At 45.9% G+C, this 21,200-nt stretch overlaps 2 protein-coding genes across 5 annotated transcripts; both read right to left on the reverse strand.

Annotated features, from left to right (window-relative positions):
• Positions 1 to 470: 470 nt before the first annotated feature.
• LOC139542190 (translocon-associated protein subunit delta-like) lies at positions 471 to 4,827 on the reverse strand. Its single transcript, XM_071347305.1, has 6 exons — positions 4,588 to 4,827; positions 2,662 to 2,780; positions 2,513 to 2,587; positions 2,281 to 2,370; positions 1,797 to 1,862; positions 471 to 1,332 (listed from the first exon to the last, which is right to left on the reverse strand). The coding sequence occupies exons 1-6, from the start codon at positions 4,634 to 4,636 to the stop codon at positions 1,228 to 1,230; spliced, it is 504 nt and encodes a 167-aa protein (XP_071203406.1). The 5' UTR covers positions 4,637 to 4,827; the 3' UTR covers positions 471 to 1,227.
• Positions 4,828 to 5,909: 1,082 nt separating this feature from the next.
• On the reverse strand, positions 5,910 to 21,194 carry LOC139542187 (isocitrate dehydrogenase [NAD] subunit gamma, mitochondrial-like). 4 transcript variants are annotated; one of them, XM_071347298.1, is made up of 14 exons: positions 20,446 to 20,626; positions 20,245 to 20,273; positions 13,037 to 13,081; positions 12,167 to 12,178; positions 11,909 to 12,006; positions 10,158 to 10,267; positions 9,911 to 9,971; positions 9,448 to 9,580; positions 9,152 to 9,285; positions 8,723 to 8,825; positions 8,346 to 8,492; positions 7,987 to 8,081; positions 7,787 to 7,847; positions 5,910 to 6,712 (listed from the first exon to the last, which is right to left on the reverse strand). In XM_071347298.1, the coding sequence occupies exons 1-14, from the start codon at positions 20,609 to 20,611 to the stop codon at positions 6,611 to 6,613; spliced, it is 1,296 nt and encodes a 431-aa protein (XP_071203399.1). In that variant the 5' UTR covers positions 20,612 to 20,626; the 3' UTR covers positions 5,910 to 6,610. The 4 variants fall into 4 exon arrangements, with proteins under 4 accessions (XP_071203399.1, XP_071203401.1, XP_071203400.1 ...); XM_071347300.1 differs by lacking the exon at positions 20,245 to 20,273 and having other exon boundaries at positions 20,446 to 21,194; XM_071347299.1 differs by lacking the exon at positions 12,167 to 12,178.
• Positions 21,195 to 21,200: the final 6 nt, after the last annotated feature.

Raw genomic sequence — 21,200 nt, forward strand, 5'->3', positions numbered from 1 at the left:
CAGTGCAATACTTTTGACCAGAGCCCTATAGAGTGCCATTTGGGACACAACTATGATAAAAGCCTATACAGTTTAACAGGCATCCTATGTAATGTATCAGGCAACACATCCCTCAATTTCCTCACCGCTAAGGTCATGCTCTACTTCAGGGGTCTTCAACAGGCAGACCGTGGGATTTTATGTTTTTCAAATACTATATTAGTATACAGTACTTTTATTCAGAAATTTGGGTTTTTGAAAACTCTGGGCTTCTTGCGATCAATTTGCAGTTTACAAATGATATATAGTTATGATCAGGCTCCTCGACCATATGCTCAAGAAAAAAATTGTCCTGCAGCTGAATGTAGTTGGGGACCCCTGCTCTACTTCATACTCTAGTAGTAACTCATTTTAGTTTGATGCATCGTAGTGTGGCATTGGATAATGTTTTGCCCCTAGACGTAGATGTGTGCAGCATAATTGAGCCACAGTATGAGAAAAGCAAACCATTTATTCATTTGACCACCAAGCACAAATAATCACCAATTCTTGAATATTTGGCCTCTTCAGCCAGCCAGTGCAACAGTTCCATGTACTGTAGGTAAGACAGCCAGTCAGCAACTCCCAAATCCACAGTGGCATCAGACTCTTAAACACCAGTGTCCATATTCACAGTATCTCATCGTATGAGTGCTGATCTAGGATCAGTATTGCTATTCAGATCATAATGAATAGAAGATGGGGGAACTGATCTTAGATCAGCACTCCTACTCAGACTCTTGTAGATACAGAACCAGTCATTTTAGACTGTGTAGTGTCAGTACCAATGAAGGTCCTTCACAAGAAAGACCACAGAATGATGAACACATATTCTTGTCTCTCAGATGCCAAGTCCACCGGTAGGTAAACAATAAGCCTGAGGCTGTGAAAGGAAGTCAGTGTTGGCATATAGAAACAATCCTTTAACTTTCAGTACCTGGGTTTGCTTTTGAACACAAAATTACTGTGCTCAATTTAGTTAGTGGGGTACATCGGGTTTGATTGAGGTGTCCAATTTTTACCACAACTTGAGAAAATGCAATGGCTTCTTCTGCTTAAATTTTTTTAAATAAAAAATATAAAACAACTAGTTCCGCATCTCGAAATGGATGGTGGCAAATTGTTGTTCTGGATTGGTAGAAAAGTCACACCAGAATTCAACAGTCTTTTAGAGTTACAGTTGCAGAGAATTGTGGGACTTGCAGTCCTTTATGTCTGGATGGTGCTTTTAGCGTTGAAGGCCAGGTAGTAGAGCAGGATACCGATGAGAGCAGCCATAACCTCAGTAGCCACCCACGGGCCGTTCCACGCACCCTAGAAACAACAAGACAACGCAGCACCAGTTAGGAAGGAATCTCAGATGAGAATGAAAAACACTAAATACAAGTGTTCCATCATGTGTGAAGACACATGGAAGGTGCAACACAATTGATAAATGTAAACAACTGGTGACACCATTTTTGAAGACTGATGTGTTTGACAGAACAGTGCTACTTTAACTAGCAAAAATGTGTCTGAGCTTTGTGTAACTAACATTTGCTAGCTAGATAAACATCTCAGCTAACTGTGGAAACAATTCACGTATTTCCCGTAAGTTTGCGGCCCACTGCTGTTTGCTACCAAATACAACACCGTCTCCAAAAACGACAAGGTGCCTCCAGTAGTGTTTACTCTTCTGCCGTTTGTGACGTCTCCATTTTCTAAGCGTAATGCGTATACTATAGACATGATTGTCTTTCATCGAGTATTCATTTGTTATTCTGTCTATGCTGACTCACCCTGTGATCCACGTTGACAGAGAAGAGAGGCTGGATGGAGTCACTATCCTCATTGTTCCTCTGGGCCTAAAAAACAAACAAACAAATATAAACACACACAATTGCATAAGGCTATAGATCCTATCTGACAGTATGCACAAATATTTTACTCTGGACTTACACTTGCAGAGATAATCAACAATCAAGACATTGAGATCTCCCCTGGTGGTTGTATCTTTCAAACAGCATGCATAACCAGTTATTTTTAGCCAATGCCAAAGCTTGCTAGTAAGAGCTGCGCGCATTCATGACCACTAGGAACCTCTGAGTAAAAACGTGGAAACTTTTTTTTGCGTAGAGCTTCGTATTCGTTGATTCTGATACTTTCCAAGCAGGAAACTCATCTTTCTACGAGTTTCCAAGTCAGAAATTTCAGGGTTGTCTTGAACGTGGCAAAAGTCCCCAGTTACACTCATAGCTAGATGAATAGGAATGAAGAACCTACCTTGCGCAAAGAGCTATAGGACTCCTCATCGAAGAATTTGACCTGGTATGTACCGGAGCTAGCCTGTTTGTGGGGCATGCTCCAAGACACCTGAGAAACACAGAGAGAGACAGAGCGAAGACATGACAAACTAAGTCATAAACCCACAGCATGTGCACGGAGGCTCAAGTGACTCTTGTTAAGTGTATATTGGACATCCATAGTGTATGTCCACATCATACCCATCTCTTACCTGGTACTTGCCAACATCCTGGCCTCTGGTCACGGGGAACTGTCTGCCATTGACGTCAGCATACAGAGCCACACTCTGTTGAAGAAAGATACACATTTAGAGCGTGATGAGAAAAAGAGAGGTGTGTCTGTCGTGTCTAACTACAGTACCTGGGCTCCATTGGCGCAGGCCAGGCTGAGCTCCACGATAAAAACAGACTCAGAGGAGATGACGGCATCAGAGGTGGTGTAGGCAGAGGGGGTGATCACAGGTTCTGAACAGCTCTCACCTAAACAACATGGTCAGAAATGACATCAAGCAGTCTTTGCTAGCTACCTTAATGTGAAGGTACTGTTAATTTCTACTCTCAGAGCCTAGCTAGTGCATAACAAAATAATTGACTTAGCTAGCCAACTATCTGGTGGTGCAGATTGATAAAATCTGCAAAATTGGGTTGAATAGAATGGCTACTGTAGCTAGCCACCTAGCTATCCAACCTTGTTAGCTTATCCAGCTATCCAAATACATAGCTAGCTAGCTAATACAGTGCATTTGGAAAGTACCCAGACCACTTGCCTTTTTCACATGTTGTTACGTTACAGCCTTATTCTAAAATGGATTAAATAAATGTTTTTCCTCATCAATCTACACACAATACCCCACAATGACAAAGTAAAAACAGATTTTTCTAAATGTTAGCAAATGTATTACAAATAAAAACAAATAAGTATATAAGTATTCAGACCCTTTGTTATGAGACTTGAAAATGAGCTCAGGTGCATCCTGTTTCCATTGATCATCCTGTTTCTAGAACTTGATTGGAGTCCACCTGTAGTCAATTCAATTGATTGGACATGATTTGGAAAGGCACACACCTGTTTATATAAGGTCCCACAGTTGACAGTGCATGTCAGAGCAAAAACCAAGCCACGAGGTCGAAGGAATTGTCTGTAGAGCTCTGAGACAGGATTGTGTCGAGGCACAGCTTTGGGGAATGGTACCAAAACATTTCTGCAGCATTGAAGGTCCCCAAGAACACAGTGGCCTCCATCATCCTTAAATGGAAGAAATGTGGAAACACCAAGACTCTTTGTAGAGCTGGCCACCCGGCAAAACTGAGCAATCGGGGGAGAAGGGCCTTGGTCAGGGAGGTGATCAAGAACCCGATAGTCACTCGGACAGAACTCCAGAGTTCCTCTGTGGAGATGGGAGAACATTCCAGAAGGACAACCATCTATGCAGCACTCCACCAATCACGCCTTTATGGTAGAGTGGCCAGAAGGAAGCCACTACTCAGTAAAAAGGGACATGACAGCCAGCTTGGAATTTGCCAAAAGGCACGAGAAACAAGATTCTCTGGTCTGATGAAGCCAAAATATAACTCTTTGGCCTGAATGCCAAATGTCACATCTGGAGGAAACGTGGCACCATCATGCTTTGGGGTTGTTTTTCAGCGGCAGGGAGACTAGTCAGGATCGATGGAAAGATTAACGGAGAAAAGTACAGATATCCTTGACGAAAACCTGCTCCAGAGCACTCAGGGCCTCAGACTGGGGCGAATGTTCACCTTCCAACAGGACAACGACCCTAAGCACACAGCCAAGACAACACAGGAGTGGCTTCGGGACAAGTCTCAATGTCCTTGAGTGGTTCAGCCAGAGCCCGGCCTGGAACCCGATCGAACATATCTGGAGACTTGAAAATAGCATCCAACTTGACAGAGCATGAGAGGATATGCAAAGAAGGAGAGAAACTCCAAGTACAGGTGTGCCAAGTTTGTAGCATCATCCCCAAGACTCGAGGCTGTAATCGCTGCTAAAGGTTCTTCAAAAAAGTACTGAGTCAAGGTTCTGAATACTTATGTAAATGTGATTACGTTTTTTTATTTTTTTTAAATATAAATTTGCAAACATTTCTAAAAACTGTCATTATGGAGTATTGTGTGTAGATTGTGGGGGGGAAATCATTTCATCCATTTTAGAATAAGATTGTAACGTAATTTGGAAAAAGTCAAGGGGTCTGAATACTTTCCAAATGCACTGTAGATTCCATTGACGCTAGCTAGTTACTGTTGCAATCTCTCTGAAATTACTCACCTGTGCACAAGCAGACAAGAGCAAGAAACGCGGCTATTCTGATCATCATGGTTGATTTCTCAAAAAGTCTAACACGACAAAAGACTTGTGCAGCTAGTTATTTCAGCAGTTGTTGCAGACACGTCTTCCTTCAAAAAGTCTACGTCAGCTTTTAGACGGTTGCGCTGTAACGCACCGTATCAGCGCAATGCATTTACAGCGCAATGCACTATGGGAACGTTGCTGTGTTAACACGTCACCTCACGGAGACTATGAAATGTATTTTATAGGCCAGTTAGAATAAACTACACATTTCACGGTGTCTCACTTAAGTAAATAAGTCTAAAACATACTTCATGGTGGTAAAAGTATATTCAATATAAAAGTACCATTCAAATATGGATGTAACAATAGCAAATGCGCATTTCTGGGTTATTTAATTCCAGGTAGCATAGCCTAAACGTGTTTCTAGAGAGAGGGAGTTGTTTATCACATCCAAGTTGGATTAAATAAAATCCAATTCCTGTTTGACTAACCCTCCTTTGCGTATTTCATTCCTAATCATAACCTAAATCATACTTCTACTGACAACCAGTATTTGCACCCTACCTTTCAAAACTCATTTTGTGTCTATAGGTATGTTTACTAGTTCCAAAATAACTGCCTGGAAAAGTCCCGAATGGCACTCTATATAGTGCACTACTTTTGGACTAATTGTACACTATACAAGGAATAGGGTGCCATTTGGGAAGTATCCCTTCAATTTGCCTGCTTTGATGCCAATACCTTTCCCTTGTTGCAGCATATATTGCACTGAAATTTACCACGCAATGTGTTGGATCCGGAAAAAGTATTACCCAACAAAAGTAGGCTTAGATAACCTTTTTACATAGTACATGAAACCAAAATAAACACAATTTCATTTAGCAGGTAAATGTGCTTGAGTTCACTCTAGATTTCAACCACTGTGCGTTAATGAGAGACAGTATATAGGTATTTGAGGTACAAACACATTGGTTGCTTTTGAGTACAACACAGAGTCTGGTTTAGTTTTTTCAAAGGATCAAGTGAAAAACAGTATGTTTGACAAAGTATATAATAATGGGATTTCAGTGTACAGTTCTGAGTTGTTCGAATGAAGACACCGTTGTTATAGAACATGTGTAACAGATAAAAGTTAAATAGAACAGTAAAACAAAAACCTTGTCAAATAAAGAGAGTGAATTGATCTAAAGACCACAGAAAAGACATTGGTAAATCATTTGATTTGATTTTGGGAAAGACGAGCAGCATCTGATAAAGATGATAACAGAAAGACAGAGACCCAAGGCTAAGCACTGCTGGACTGTGAGAAGAACATCAAAACATTTATTATCAAGATTGCAGTACTGTGAGAAACATAACTGTTTACACTCTTTCTTTGTAATTTGTACTGTGAGAAAATACTGAAACCGGTTCAACTCTCACAAATGACTACAGTGAACCCATGTACCCAAGAACGGTTGCTTAAATACAATCAAACAAAGCCAATGTCTCAAGTGGAGCTGAATGTGTTGCAATCTAGATATTATGTGCTGGCTTGTAGGATGCAGAGAGTAGCTATCATGTCCTGGGGTTAAACCTAAGAGATAGATCCTTGCTTTTACTTCTTCACTACAGCATGCTATTACTGATGTAGAGTTTGGGCCTACTACTTCCTTTGTTTATGCACAAAGGTTAATGTGCGTGAACCGGCCAGGGAATGGTTATGGAAAGACAGACTGGTGTGAAATTAAACATAATCATTGATACAGACATGAATACAAAGGAGAAGACAACTGATGAATACACTCTGCTAGTCTGAAAGAGGTGTGTGTGTGTGTGTGTGTGTGTGTGTGTGTGTGTGTGTGTAGACAGGACTGAACCGCTCCCACACGTCAACAACACAGAGGAGTATCACTATAGAAACAAACATGCACAAACACTCCCCCACTCACTCAGCACACACATACAGTACATTACAGCTGTTTTAAACATACGAGACACATCCACAAAGTGTGTGTGTTCAGAGCTCGCTGGTGAGAGGCCCCTTGCTCTGGATGTTCCTCATGATAGCCTGGACCACCTCAGAGGTGGTGCCCTGCCCCCCAATGTCAGCTGTGTGCAACTGCAGGAGAAAAATAATATTATTATGATAGGCAGGATGATACTTGAGACAATTGTCAACATCGCCATTATATCACCCTCAGCTGTGTGCAACTGCAAGATAACAGACATATAACTAGTCACAAATCACATTCTACTCAAAAAAACAATATAGGCGAAACAGATATAAATATAACAAATAGACCGAACACCATTCCATATTCTCCGTGACAGACAATCATATCTACTCTACACAATTCATTTATTTCTGAATATTCTGTAATATTGCTCTCCCCAGGCCTCAGAATTACTATCAATCACACCCTGCTCAGAGGAATTCTACACCGATAATAAATCAGTGGGTACAATGGCAACATTTTGTACGATGAAGAGGCTATATAGAGCAGCATACATTTGATTACAGGATGGACAAGTTGGCCTAGAGCAGAGTCGGCAACAGGCTGCCTGCGGGACGGGTTTGGCCCATGGGCAGCCTGTTGCCGACCCTGCGCTAGGCCAAGTGAGTGATTTTTATTTTGTTGTGGTTAATTTGCAATGTACAAATTATTAGAATTATGTTCCGGCCCCCTGCCCATCCGCTCTGACCGGGCCGCGGCTGAATCTAGTTGCCTACCCGTATCCCAGAGTGTAAAGGAGGAATTTGATACATTTCTAGCTAGAATGGCAGACATTTCAAATAATTTAAAAAAAGAAAGAATAAATGTGAATAGCTCTTCATTTGCATGCGCTCCATTGATAACTGTCCAGACCCTCAGCAGGTCAGTCGGCAGTGAGGTGTGTGTGTATATACAGAGCAGTGACGTGTGTTAAGTCAGGTAAGAGTATTGAGTAGCGTGATACAGGTGCAGTGAGGTGAGAGTATTGAGCAGGGGTGTATTCATTAGATCATAGCAAACAGTTGCAAAACATTTTGCAACACAAACAGTTTACTCCAAACGGAAAACATTTTACAATGACAAATTCAGTTAGGTCCCACCACATTTCAGTGCCTTAGACTACTGCGCCACTCGGGAGTTCTTAGTGAATACACCCCTGGTGAGTGTATTGTGCAGTGAGGTGAGAGAACCTGACTTACCTGAGTCTCGTTCATGGTTGTCAGGACTGCATTCCTGATCATAGTGGCATAATCATGGAGCCTGAGACGCACAGAAATACAATGAGTTGACTTTCACGCCATCTGTTCTGTTCAACAAGTTGACTGCAGCTCAGATAACACATACACATCGTCATGGTTTAGAAACAGCCCCTTCATTAGACGATGCGAGGTGAACCTACTTGAGGTGGTCCAGCATCATGCAGCTGGCCAGTAGCATGGCAGTGGGGTTAGCAATGTTCCTGTCAGCAATACTCTTCCCTGTGTTCCTGGTGGCCTGAAAGTCACATAGAGAAAAGACAGAGAGAGAGAGACAGAGAGTGAGCATATCGAGAGATCATTGACACACTTGGCCAAGTCAACTGACTACTGTTTAAGTCCAGCATTCACTCCTCAATTTACAAACGCTAAGCCCTATTTGGAGTAAGATCCCAATGGGATTGAAACGTCGTCTGTTGTAGTTGCGTCTCAATAAACCACTGTAGGAGCATCGCATTACATTATCAGAGTTGCAGACATTACAGGTGCCCAGTGGACTGACCGTTTCGAAGACAGCATAGTCGCGGCCGTAGTTAGCCCCTGGCACCAGCCCTGGCCCTCCCACCAGGCCAGCACACACGTTGCTGACCACGTTCCCATACAGGTTGGGCATCACCATCACATCAAACTGCTGGGGTTTGGACACCAGCTAGGGAATCAGAGGGGAATGGGTAAACGACAATAATAAGCATGAGTAATATGGACTAAAGAGATATAAACTTTCTTAGCCTGGTCCCAGATCTGTTTGTACCGTCTTGCCAAGTGCCTGTTGGCAATATCAACGGCCATATGAGTTGGCGGGACAGCACAAACAAATCTGGGACCAAGTAAAAACGTTCTGGTGTGCCTGTATAATAAAGATAGCATTGGTTTTCATACCTGCATGGTGGTGTTGTCGACTATCATGGCGTCAAAGGCAATGTCAGGGTACCCAGCAGCCACCTCTCTACAGCACTGCAGGAACAGACCATCTCCCAGCTTCCTGTGAAGGGGAGAAGGGACGTTCAACCCCTTGGTTGCATTCTGACTCTCTACCCTTCTTCTTGAAGTGTCCACTTGACTTGTTCACTTCACCTCGTGCTTTTCAAAGCATTGGAAGTGTACGTATGGGCTAGGGGGCGGGTGCAGTTACCACCATATTTCTTACACAACTCTCGGTCATTTAAATTTATGAGAGGGAGTGAACGAGTGCACACTTTGGGGAGAAGGGTACACAATTGGACCGCAGTCCCAAAGTGCTCAGAGTGTGAGTCATTATAACAGACAACGGGTGGAATACACATCTACACCTCGGCTGACTTGACTTACATGATGTTGGCCTTATGGACGGCAGTGACCCTCTTGCGACCTTTCTCCCGGGCCAATTTAAAGGCATACTCAGCGATTCTTAGGGAGTTAGTCCGGGTGATGATCTTGAGACACTCCACCACTCCTGATACACTCTACAGGAGGAAGGGAAGGAGAGAGGGATGCTAACACAGGTTTTATAAAGCAAAGAGTGTGAATTAAAAAAAGAAAGGGATAAGTTGAGGGGAGTGAAAGTGTGTGAGTGTGTGCGTGCTTTTGCGCGTGTGTGTGTGTGCGTTCGCGCGTGTGTGTGTAACCTCATGCTCCAGACTGCTGTACTCTCCCTCAGTGTTCTCCCTGATGATCATGATGTCAATGTTGTTGTGACGAGTCTGGACTCCAGGGAGGGACTTACAGTGCATGACGTTGGCATACAGGTCCAAAGTGGTACTGGGGGACAGAGAGACGGGTGGAGACATTGTAAGCTGACAGGGCTGGACAGAGAGACGGGTGGAGACATTGTAAGCTGACAGGGCTGGACAGAGAGACGGGTGGAGACATTGTAAGCTGACAGGGCTGGACAGAGAGACGGGTGGAGACATTGTAAGCTGACAGGGCTGGACAGAGAGACGGGTGGAGACATTGTAAGCGGACAGTGCTGGACAGAGAGCCACAGAGCAACAGACTAGAGATAGGAAAACCGTGAGCAGAAACGGAGCACTCGAGGAAGATGTCCTCGGTCTTTTTGAAATAAAACATTGGATATTAAGTTTTACTTACCGGAGGAGGTTGTTTCTGGACTTGTGGGAAGCAGGCAGGGTGTGGAGGGTTTCAATGTTACCTACAAACAAACAAATGCATAAACATGGTGACAGTGTTATAGGCATTCTATAGAACACAGACAATTGATCATACATTGCAGTGAGTGACACATTTGCAGTTATGGATAATTGGTTCTATAGCTGGAACCTGCCTACAATGTGAGTACAAGAGCATGGTGCTATGAGCATTACAGTGTTTCTCCTACCTTTGAGGGCCACTCCATTACGGCGGATGGCAGTGATGGCGTTGTTGATGTCATCCTCAGTAGCTGAGCAAACGTTCACTACCTCAAAGTCCACAGGCACACAGCTGAACCTACAGAACACAACAGACTCAGCCGTTCTACCTCAACTCATTGGTTGTACCACTACGTATATATGAGACATATGTCGATGTGTTTATAAGCTGTGAATAACATTTTAGGAACTTGGTAGCCACTCACTACTCCTTTAATCCAATATACACTACCGTTCAAAAGTTTGGGATCACTTAGAAATGTCCTTGTTTTTTAAAATATATATATAAATTGATCAGAAATACAGTGTAGACATTGTTAATGTGGCAAATGACTATTGTAGCTGGAAAAGGCTGATTTTTAATGGAATATCTACATAGGCATACAGAGGCCCATTATCAGCAACCATCACTCCTGTGTTCCAATGGCACGTTGTGTTTGCTAATCCAAGTTTAGCATTTTGAAAGGCTAATTGATCCTCTGTCCAGTGCCTGTGTTCTTTTGCCCATCTTAATCTTTTTTTAATTTAATTGGCCAGTTTGAGATATGTATTTTTCTTTGCAACTCTACCTAGAAGGCCAGCATCCCGGAGTCGCCTCTTCACTGTTGACGTTGAGACGGGTGTTTTGCGGGTACTGTTTAATGAAGCTGCCAGTTGAGGACTTGTGAGGCGTCAGTTTCTCAAACTAGACACTCTAATATACTTGTCATCTTGCTCAGTTGGGCACCGGGGCCTCCCACTCCTCTTTCTTTTCTAGTTAGAGCCAGTTTGCGCTGTTCTGTGAAGGGAGTAGTACACAGCGTTGTCCGAGATCTTCAGTTTCTTGGCAATTTCTCACATGGAATAGCCTTCATTTCTCAGAACAAGAATAGACCGACAAGTTTCATAAGACAGTTATTTGTTTCTGGCCATTTTGAGCCTGTAATCGAACCCACAAATGCTGATGCTCCAGATACTCAACTAGTCTAAAGAAGGCCAGTTTTATTTCTTCCTTAATCAGAACAACAGTTTTCAGCTGTGCTAACATAATTGCAAAGGGGTTTTCTAATGATCAATAGGCCTTTTAAAATGATAAACTTGGATTAACTAACACATCGTGCCATTGGAACACCTGAGTGATGGTTGCTGATAATGGACCTCTGTAAGCCTATGTAGATATTCCATAAAACATTTGCTGTTTTCAGCTACAATAGTCATTAACAATGTTAACAATGTCTACACTGTATTTCTGGTCAATTTTATGCTATTTTAAATGGACAAAAAAAATGATTTTCTTTCAAAAACAAGGAAATGTCTAAGTGACCCCAAACTTTTGAACAGTAGTGTACATTTAATAAAAACTGTTTAATTAATGAACTGGTATAGGTGTTTATAAGCCATGAATGTTATAACCAGTTATAATAAACTTAAAGGAATAAATCCACTCAAACTATATTTTGGTAATCCACTCATGATATAGAACTTTCAAAATGCTAATTGTCACATCATCATGATGATCAAAACCCATCATCATGATGTGACAAGTGACAGAGCGTTTTGAATGTTAAATATTTTAAAAACATTGTGGAACTGTATCAACAGTGGACTAATGCAACAAATACCAAAGGATAGTTTTAGAGTGGCTTGTTCCTTTAACAGATGTTCAGAGCTCCCAGGGACATATTAGTGGCTGTGTGTTTATAAACATGTTATCGACTGTTATAATACACACTTGACTGACCTGAAGAGCTCCCTGACGTGATTGAGAAGTTCTGGTCCAATACCATCTCCAGGTATGAGAGTTACAGTGTGTCTGCCACCATACTTTGCAGGAGGGGGCTGAAATGTACACATTTGTCATCTTTGTGTATTGTTCTGCCAGAGTTACCATGCTATGTTTGTGTGGCAATTGTGTGAATAAGGTGTGTTGTTTGTTATGTGTAACATGGGTATGTGGAGGCCTGTAACATGATGTGATGGGATGCAATCTGGTACTTACAATGATTTGTCCCTGTTAGTTGTAGAAACACAGCCGGAAAAGCGGAACAATACAGTGAGAGATTAGCAAAGCACCTGAAATCCAACAGTTGCCCTTCCCCCCTTAGATTGGTAGCTCATCCCTGATTCCCTCTCCCCAATGTGGTCCCAAAAATTTGTAAAGGGGCTTGATCAGGTTACACAGGCTCAGCTGGATGCTGACAATTGGGTTCATTAGCAGAGTTAGCTTTGTCACACCAAATCAACACAACAATAATCAATACCAAGCAGAAGTATTTAGAGTTCCGTCTGAATGTCCCTCAGAAACATTTTCATCTGACAGAGTGGCAGTGTGAAGCTCGTTCTGGTCATAGTAAAATACCTGGGTAGGCTAGCTACATCACACAACTTACACTACCTTGTTAGTATGATGCTTCAAATAGACATAGTTGACAGCAACCCGTATGATTTCTGACAATCAAGTGTACCAGGCAACTCATGTAGCTAAAATGTCAAGTGTTAAGAGGCCTAGCTGAGTTGCAGCGACTACATTGAGTCGCTGTCAGTCGATTTGAGGAAACAATCACTGGTTGTATTTGAAGGTTGAAGGTTTTATTAAAAAGTATGGATTTCAGCAAACAAAGAAAGGTACACGGTAAGAGTTTAAGAATGTACATTTTTACAAGTATCGACTGACAGCGATTCGAAGTCGGAGGTTCAGTACGCCAACAGTGGTCTCCGCTCAACTCCAGTGATGTGATGTACATTGTGGAGTTAAGGAAAAACTTGGCTAGAAGAAGTCAAACTCTACCAGCCAGCATTCACAAGATTCAGGCCTACTCATAACACCACAGATAATCTATTTGATACTGATTCCGACATAGGCACTCACTACTGTTGACTTCTCTCTGCGACTGCTCACTGTGGCTCCAAAAACCTGAGGAAACAGAACAGGGCGTTAGCTAACTCAATTTGTGGATTATGTGGGTTATTAAGGACCTGTGAGGCTTTCTAGTAGTGATACACATTCAACAGTACAGTATGAATGTATTTTTATTTATTTTACCTTTATTTAACTAGGCAAGCCAGTTAAGAACAAATTCTGGAAACAAAAATGATGAGGAGATAGCAGGGGTGTAATCATTACTGATGCTAACCAGGGGTGTAATCATTACTCCAAACGTTTTGCAACAAAAACTAGCGTTTATGTTTCACTATATTGGATCACTCTAATATATTGGTATCACTCCGCGGCGGAGGGATACATCCGAGGTGAGGATTTACTCCTGTGTACACCTGTGTCACGGCTGGGGTCCGCCCTTATATACAGTGGGGAGAACAAGTATTTGATACACTGCCGATTATGCAGGTTTTCCTACTTACAAAGCATGTAGAGGTTTGTAATTTTTATCATATGTACACTTCAACTGTGAGAGACGGAATCTAAAACAAAAATCCAGAAAATCACATTGTATGATTTTTAAGTAATTAATTTGCATTTTATTGCATGACATAAGTATTTGATACATCAGAAAAGCAGAACTTAATATTTGGTACAGAAACCTTTGTTTGCAATTACAGAGATCATACGTTTCCTGTAGTTCTTGACCAGGTTTGCACACACTGCAGCAGGGATTTTGGCCCACTCCTCCATACAGAACTTCTCCAGATCCTTCAGGTTTCGGGGCTGTCGCTGGGCAATACGGACTTTCAGCTCCCTCCAAAGATTTTCTATTGGGTTCAGGTCTGGAGACTGGCTAGGCCACTCCAGGACCTTGAGATGCTTCTTACGGAGCCACTCCTTAGTTGCCATGGCTGTGTGTTTCGGGTCGTTGTCATGCTGGAAGACCCAGCCACGACCCATCTTCAATGCTCTTACTGAGGGAAGGAGGTTGTTGGCCAAGATCTCGCGATACATGGCCCCATCCATCCTCCCCTCAATACGGTGCAGTCGTCCTGTCCCCTTTGCAGAAAGGCATCCCCAAAGAATGATGTTTCCACCTCCATGCTTCACGGTTGGGATGGTGTTCTTGGGGTTGTACTCATCCTTCTTCTTCCTCCAAACACGGCGAGTGGAGTTTAGACCAAAAAGCTCTATTTTTGTCTCATCAGACCACATGACCTTCTCCCATTCCTCCTCTGGATCATCCAGATGGTCATTGGCAAACTTCAGACGGGCCTGGACATGCGCTGGCTTGAGCAGGGGGACCTTGCGTGCGCTGCAGGATTTTAATCCATGATGGCGTAGTGTGTTACTAATGGTTTTCTTTGAGACTGTGGTCCCAGCTCTCTTCAGGTCATTGACCAGGTCCTGCCGTGTAGTTCTGGGCTGATCCCTCACATTCCTCATGATCATTGATGCCCCACGAGGTGAGATCTTGCATGGAGCCCCAGACCGAGGGTGATTGACCGTCATCTTGAACTTCTTCCATTTTCTAATAATTGCGCCAACAGTTGTTGCCTTCTTACCAAGCTGCTTGCCTATTGTCCTGTAGCCCATCCCAGCCTTGTGCAGGTCTACAATTTTATCCCTGATGTCCTTACACAGCTCTCTGGTCTTGGCCATTGTGGAGAGGTTGGAGTCTGTTTGATTGAGTGTGTGGACAGGTGTCTTTTATACAGGTAACGAGTTCAAACAGTTGCAGTTAATACAGGTAATGAGTGGAGAACAGGAGGGCTTCTTAAAGAAAAACTAACAGGTCTGTGAGAGCCGGAATTCTTACTGGTTGGTAGGTGATCAAATACTTATGTCATGCAATAAAATGCTAATTAATTACTTAAAAATCATACAATGTGATTTTCTGGATTTTTGTTTTAGATTCCGTCTCTCACAGTTGAAGTGTACCTATGATAAAAATTACAGACCTCTACATGCTTTGTAAGTAGGAAAACCTGCAAAATCGGCAGTGTATCAAATACTTGTTCTCCCCACTGTATATATAGACCCCATGGCCGCGACACGCGTTCTCTTTTATTTTCTCGGCGGACGTCCGTATGGTTTGAGGTACAAACTTTCTGAAGTTCGCTTGGTAAGTCACTGGTAAGTGTAATACCTTGCGTGGAAGTATACTCACTGGCTGTTTGCAGCCTGGAGCACCTGGCCACATGGCCAGCCCATCATCTGCTCCACTCGCTGCGCGCGGTTGATCTGTATCTTCCGCCCGTGGTTTGTCGTGCTTGTGTTTCGTTAGCGTTACACTACGACTCCGTGTGCATCCATTAATATATTGGTGGCTCTTGCTGCCACAGAATGTATTTACTTTACACAACTTGCGGACTGGCTTGTTCTGTGTGTTGTGAATCGCTTTAATTACCCTGCAGGTTTTTCTTTCTTGTTCTTTCCCCTGCAGAATGTAAGAGTATCGTGGTGGGCTTCCACTACGTTGAGACATTAACTTTGGAGTTCCTTAAAACGGAGTTACTCCATCATATGGTTATGTTTTTTGTTTCCTGCTTGGATATTAAACCGGCTAGGTAATATTGCAGTTGGAGAAAAAAACAAAAAAACAAATCAAATCCATTACCTGGTTGCTGTTTTTTTTTGTCTGCCGGTTTTTCCCACAGGGGTCTACCCCTGTGTTTTGCAGAGGTATTCCTCACCGGGTTCCTATTCCTCCAAGCGGGTCACGTCGGACCCCTGCTCCGTGGCCTCGCTGGCTTGGCTGAGCTTATGGCATCCCTTTGGGACAGGTGTGATGGTGGCATCCCCCTGGAGATCCGTATACCTCGTGTATGCACTGCCTGGGTTTGAGCCACGCGGAGAGGGCGGTGGAGCGCCCTACTGGATGCCTGTTTTGTGTGGTGTTCTCAGAACGCCTGCGCCTGGAGGCCATTCGCGAGTGGGTTGGCCAGACTCGGACTGAGGACAAGCTCCCTCCCTCAGGAGTGGTGCGCCAGCGAGCAGTTATTCCCTCTACTGGGCCCAGTACCCCTCCCAGGAAGCATGGCAAGAGCCACCGCAGGCAGAGCCAATCTACTGCCAGTCCTGGACGGGGGCAGGAGTCGGACCGCTGGGACCACCTTGAACGGAGGGCGCATGCCCTGCGTCAGGAGGTTGATAGCGTCGATGGCGACGACAGCTGATCCCCGTTGGCCAGTGATAGGCTGTTCCTGGGGGACGATGCTGGCACTGTTCGCCACCGTGAGCGGGGCTACCAGGCTGACAGGCCATCAGAAGCCGGCAGTGGGGCTTCATCGCCCCCCAGCAGCTCGAGAGGCCTACTCACTCGGGTAATAACTGCACTGGACATCAAACTGGTGGACAGTGATGACTCTCCATCTGTTCCCATCTCTGCTGAGTTCTGCAAGGCCTTGCAGGAGAGCTGGGCCTCTGCCTGGGGGCGCTTCCGACTCACAGCAGAGACTTGACCACGGAGTTGTGTTGCAGGCGCAGAGTCACTCGGCCTCTGGGAGTGCCCGACCACGGACACCATGATAGCTGCCATGGTCTTCCCGGACTGGGAGATTATAGGGTGGAACCCGCCACTGAAGCTGGGACTTGAAAGCCACATACGCTCTCCCTCTGCTCTTGTGGCCTCCAACGCGGCCATGTTGTGATGGAGTTGTCTCGCCTGCTTTCCCTGCTCCAGAGGGATGTGGCCCGCTCCAACGGATGGGCCATGGCGCAGGTGGTTACCTCCCGGCGCCATCTCTGGCTGGCCTAATCCCGTCTGCCAGCTGCTCTCCAGAACACATTTGCCACTCTCCCCATCACCCCAGGGCTGACGTTTGGCCCAGGGGTTAATGACATTCTAGAGCAGACCGATAAGGTTCGTAGGGACTGGGAGACCCTGAGACAGTTCATGCCGCCTCCTCAGTCCCCGGGTCCAAGGCAGACGGACCGTCACCACCCACCTGCACCCGAACTACGGTGGGGTCCATCTTCTGCCCCATTGCCTCGTGCTGAGGGACGACATCGGGGAGGGGCACAGCGTGCGGTGGAGCTACAAACTTTCAACCTCACCGCCATAGGGACGTGCCTGGGGGACCCAGGAGCTCGGGGCGCCAGAGGAGAGGCGGGCCCCGGAAGGAACCCTGACACAACCTTCCCCGGCCAATTCTCCCGGTCTCAAAGGGCAAAGTAGGAGGAGTGTGTGGAGTCCCCATGGGTGTTGTCCACAATGCTCAAGCGGTACCGACTCCAATTCCGGTGCTCCTGGACAAGGGTGCCATCCGCAGGATCGAGACATCAGAACAGCTAGGTGGGTTCTACGCCACTTATTTTGTGGTCCCAAAAAGAGAAGGAGGGTTTAGACTTATTCTGGACCTCCGCAACCTCAATGGGTACTTGAAGGTACTGAGGTTCCACATGCTGTCCCCAGCCTGCATCTTGCAGGCTGTGTCCACAGACCAGTGGTTTGTGACGCTGGACCTGAGGGATGCATACTTCCATGTTCCTGTTCACCCAGCTCATTAAAAGTACCTCCAATTCACTTTCGATGCGAGGGCTTACGAATTCATGGTTCTTTCCTTCGGCCTCTCCTTAACACCTCGCACTTTCACAAAGTGCATGGATGCTGTCCTGGCACCTCTCACGTCCCTAGGATTGTTGATCCTCAATTACCTGGATTGGCTGATTTGTGCCCCGACCAGGACCCAGGTCCTGTCAGACAGAGACATGCTCCTGACCCACATTGGCGGGCTGGGCATTACTGTAAACGACAAGAAGAGTCATCTGACGCCCACTCAGAAGGTGGCCTTCATTGGCATAGAACTGGACTCAGTCCTCATGAGAGCACGCCTGCCCACCATAAGGATTCCGACGATCTTATCTTGCCTCGACCACTTTCGGCAGGTGCAGGTGGTATCCGCCCTAACCTGCCAACGCCCGTTGGGCTTGCTGATGGCGGCCTCATTGTTGATTCCCCTGGGCCTGCTCCATCTCCGGCCTCTTCAACGGTGGTTCAACTCCCACCGGCTGCACCTGAAGCGCCACCGTCAGCTGCGGGTGACCGCACAGTGCATCAGGGCATTGTTGAGGTGGCGCTGTCACTCCTTTCTCTCGGATGGGGTGGAGATGCTGAGGATGTGCTGCCGGGAGCTGGTCAGCACAGACACCTCCCAGATCGGCTGGGGGGGGGGTTGAACCAAGGGCAGGTCGGCCAGCGGCTGTTGGCTACCCCCTTGGAGTGGCAGGCACATCAACACACTAGAGCGCCGAGCTGTACTGCTGGCCCTGCAGTCTTTCCTTCCACATCTGAAAGGAAGACATGTCCTGGTGAAAACGGACAACACCACAGTGGTGGCTTACATCAACCATCAGGGTGGACTGAGGTCCCACCGCCTCCATCTTATGGCACGGGAGCTCCTTCTCTGGGCTCAGGGACGTCTATTATCTCTACGCGCACGTACCTGGCATCCTGAATGTGGCAGCAAATATGCTCTCGAGGGAGGGCCAGCCACCTTGGGACTGGAGCCTACATCCCCAGGTGGTGCAGCACCTGTGGGACAAGTTTGGGAGGGCGCAAGTGGACCTGTTTGCCTCCCTGGACAACGCACACTACCCCCTGTGGTACTCCATGTCGGAGCCACCAGGGCCTCTGGGCTTGGATGCTCTGGCTTACGACTGGCCAGGGATGAAGCTTTACGCATTCCTCCCTTTTCCCCTGATCCAGGCTGTGCTGGACAGGACCAGGATGGCAGAGCATTGTCTGCTTCTGGTGGCCAAATAATGACCCAGTCGACCCTGGTTCAGCCTTCTCCTGTCCCTGTTGTCTGGGACACCTTGGCAACTTCCCATGAGACCGGACCTGCTGTCTCAAGCCGGGGGAACTCTGTGGAATCTGAGGTCGCACTGCCTCACGTCTGTGGGCTTGGCCTCTGAACGGCACCAATGGTCCATGTTAGGACTACAGGAGGGTGTAATGTACACCATGCAGAGCGCAAGGGCACCGGCTACAATCGCAGCATACCAGTTGTGCTGGCGGTTGTTCTGCTCTTGGTGCACTGGTATTGAGATTGTGCCCGAGTCATGCAGGGTGCAGTATGTCCTCCAATACCTGCAGACTCGCTTGGATGAGGGCTTGGCAGCCTCTACACTGAGAGGGCATTTGGCACGCTATATCTGCCTGCCATGTGGGGTGGATGGACAGGCCAGTGGGGCACCATCCCTTGGTCTCCAGGTTTATGAAGGGGGTTCGTCGCCTGCGTCCAACTAGGATCCGCTCAATGGCGAGCTGGGATCTGGTCTTGGCAGCTTTGGCAAAGCCGGTTCTGTCAGACAGGCATGTGAACATCCCTTTTATCCTGTCTGCTTACAACCCCCCGGCAGTGGCTGGGGAGTGATGGGCCTCCCTCCAGCATGCTGTGCCCTGTGAGGGCACTGGCTGCCTATGTGGAGCGGACATGGTCAGTGAGAACAACAGACTAGCTCTTTGTCTGCTATGGTTAGAGGGTCCTGGGGGCTGGGTTATCAAAGCAGAGGCTCTCTCACTGGATAGTAGACACGATTACGACAGAATACCGCCTGGCTGGCAGGCCAGTGCTGGGATCTGTGGTGGCACATTCAACACGAGGTGTGGCTGTGTCCTGAGCTCTACTGAGAAGAGTGCCCCTCGCTGATATCTGTGCTGCGGCCAGCTGGGCTTCCTCTTGCACCTTTGCTAGGTACTATCGGGTAAATATGGCACCTCCCTCTGCGGTTGGTTCAGCCATCCTGGGCATCGCCTCCCCTTCCGGGGACTGTGCCGGGACCCCCCTTCCACATTGACAGCACCTGCACCAGGTCCCTCTAGCACTGACTAAATCTGGTATGGGTATACCAATATATTGGAGTGATCCAATATAGTGAAACATAATGAAGGTTATGTATGTAACCTCAGTTATGTGAGCTATATGGATCAATCCAATCCTCTACAGTGCTAGAGGTGCCTCAAAAAGGATGAGAGAACGTGTCGCGGACATGGGGTCTATATATAGGGGCGGACCCCAGCCGTGACACAGGTGTACACGGGAGTAAATCTGTAAATCTTCACCTCGGATGTATCTCTCCACCACAGAGTGATACAATATATTGGAGTGATCCATATAGCTCACATAATCTTGGTTACATACCTAACCTTCGTTTTATTGTCCAGGTACGACAAAGAGGGCGGGACCTACCTGAATATGTCCAATAGAAACGCTACATTCTGTTGAAAAAAAAACGTTTTGTAACTGTTTGGAGTATTGACTGCACCCCAGGAAGCTAGCAAGCTAACCAGATATGACCTTGTGTTTTAGTCTAGAAACACTATTTCTTTCAAGCCTAGTTTTATGTAGTTCCTTTATCATCATAACTGTGAATCATAAAAACGGTCTTACTTTTGCCGTCGCTGCCAACCGTCCACCCCAAATGGGTTTGATGATTTTGGACATTGAGAGCACTGCACTGGAGGCGGCCATCTTGATGCAATTTGACTGACAGCGTGCACGCACATTTGCTCGTGCCCACACAGCAGAGAGAATATTGGGGGAGTTCGTTTTGCATGGCCCGTTGCACCGGGTGAGTAGAGTTTTCTCTTAAGGACCAATGGAATCAAAGACAATTCAGTTTGAAGATAGGCAGGAACTGCTTCTCCAATAGAAATGTCCGATAACGCTTGTAGGCGATGTCATGGCGACGTTGGCTAGCTAAGCTCATAGATGCGGTAAAAAGGTCAATGAACTTGACCAAAACAATGGAATTGCCATGGAAACACGTGGGTGAAAGGGCGGTTGGGGAGACCGCATCTATACGGAGAAACACGTCATCGGGTCTAACGGTCGTATCGCACAGAACTGCGCATGAGCAGTCCTTCAATTCAAAGGCACTCCTTCGATATAAAGTTGTTTTTGACAAAAATGAAAACGTGTCAGTCTGTCACTTTCAGGAGGTTGGAGTAATACCATGTTCAACTATTTAAGACGTTGCCTCGAATATAGGTTATGCCTTTCAATTTTGAGAAAATGAACAACTAAGGAATAATTTTTTACTTCTCTCATTGCCTTCTGAAAACCCAAACCCCGGCCTGTTCAGCTTGTTCGGTCGAGCAAGCGTTCCCGAAAGTCTCGCGATATTTGCATCTCTGTGTTTAGAA

Source organism: Salvelinus alpinus, chromosome 17 (genome assembly GCF_045679555.1).
Source record: "Salvelinus alpinus chromosome 17, SLU_Salpinus.1, whole genome shotgun sequence".
Taxonomy (NCBI): domain Eukaryota; kingdom Metazoa; phylum Chordata; class Actinopteri; order Salmoniformes; family Salmonidae; genus Salvelinus; species Salvelinus alpinus.

Excerpts from the sequence above, each read along its gene's own strand:
- LOC139542190 (XM_071347305.1), bottom strand. The coding sequence starts at position 4,636 with ATGATGATCAGAATAGCCGCGTTTCTTGCTCTTGTCTGCTTGTGCACA. Across the intron at positions 1,863-2,280 it reads CCTATAGCTCTTTGCGCAAG|GCCCAGAGGAACAATGAGGA; the intron begins GTAGGTTCTTCA and ends TTTGTTTTTTAG. Across the intron at positions 1,333-1,796 it reads CTGTCAACGTGGATCACAGG|GGTGCGTGGAACGGCCCGTG; the intron begins GTGAGTCAGCAT and ends TGTTGTTTCTAG.
- LOC139542187 (XM_071347298.1), bottom strand. The coding sequence starts at position 20,611 with ATGCAAAACGAACTCCCCCAATATTCTCTCTGCTGTGTGGGCACGAGC. Across the intron at positions 8,826-9,151 it reads GTCCATAAGGCCAACATCAT|GAAGCTGGGAGATGGTCTGT; the intron begins GTAAGTCAAGTC and ends TCCCCTTCACAG. Across the intron at positions 8,082-8,345 it reads ACTATGCTGTCTTCGAAACG|GCCACCAGGAACACAGGGAA; the intron begins GTCAGTCCACTG and ends TGTGACTTTCAG.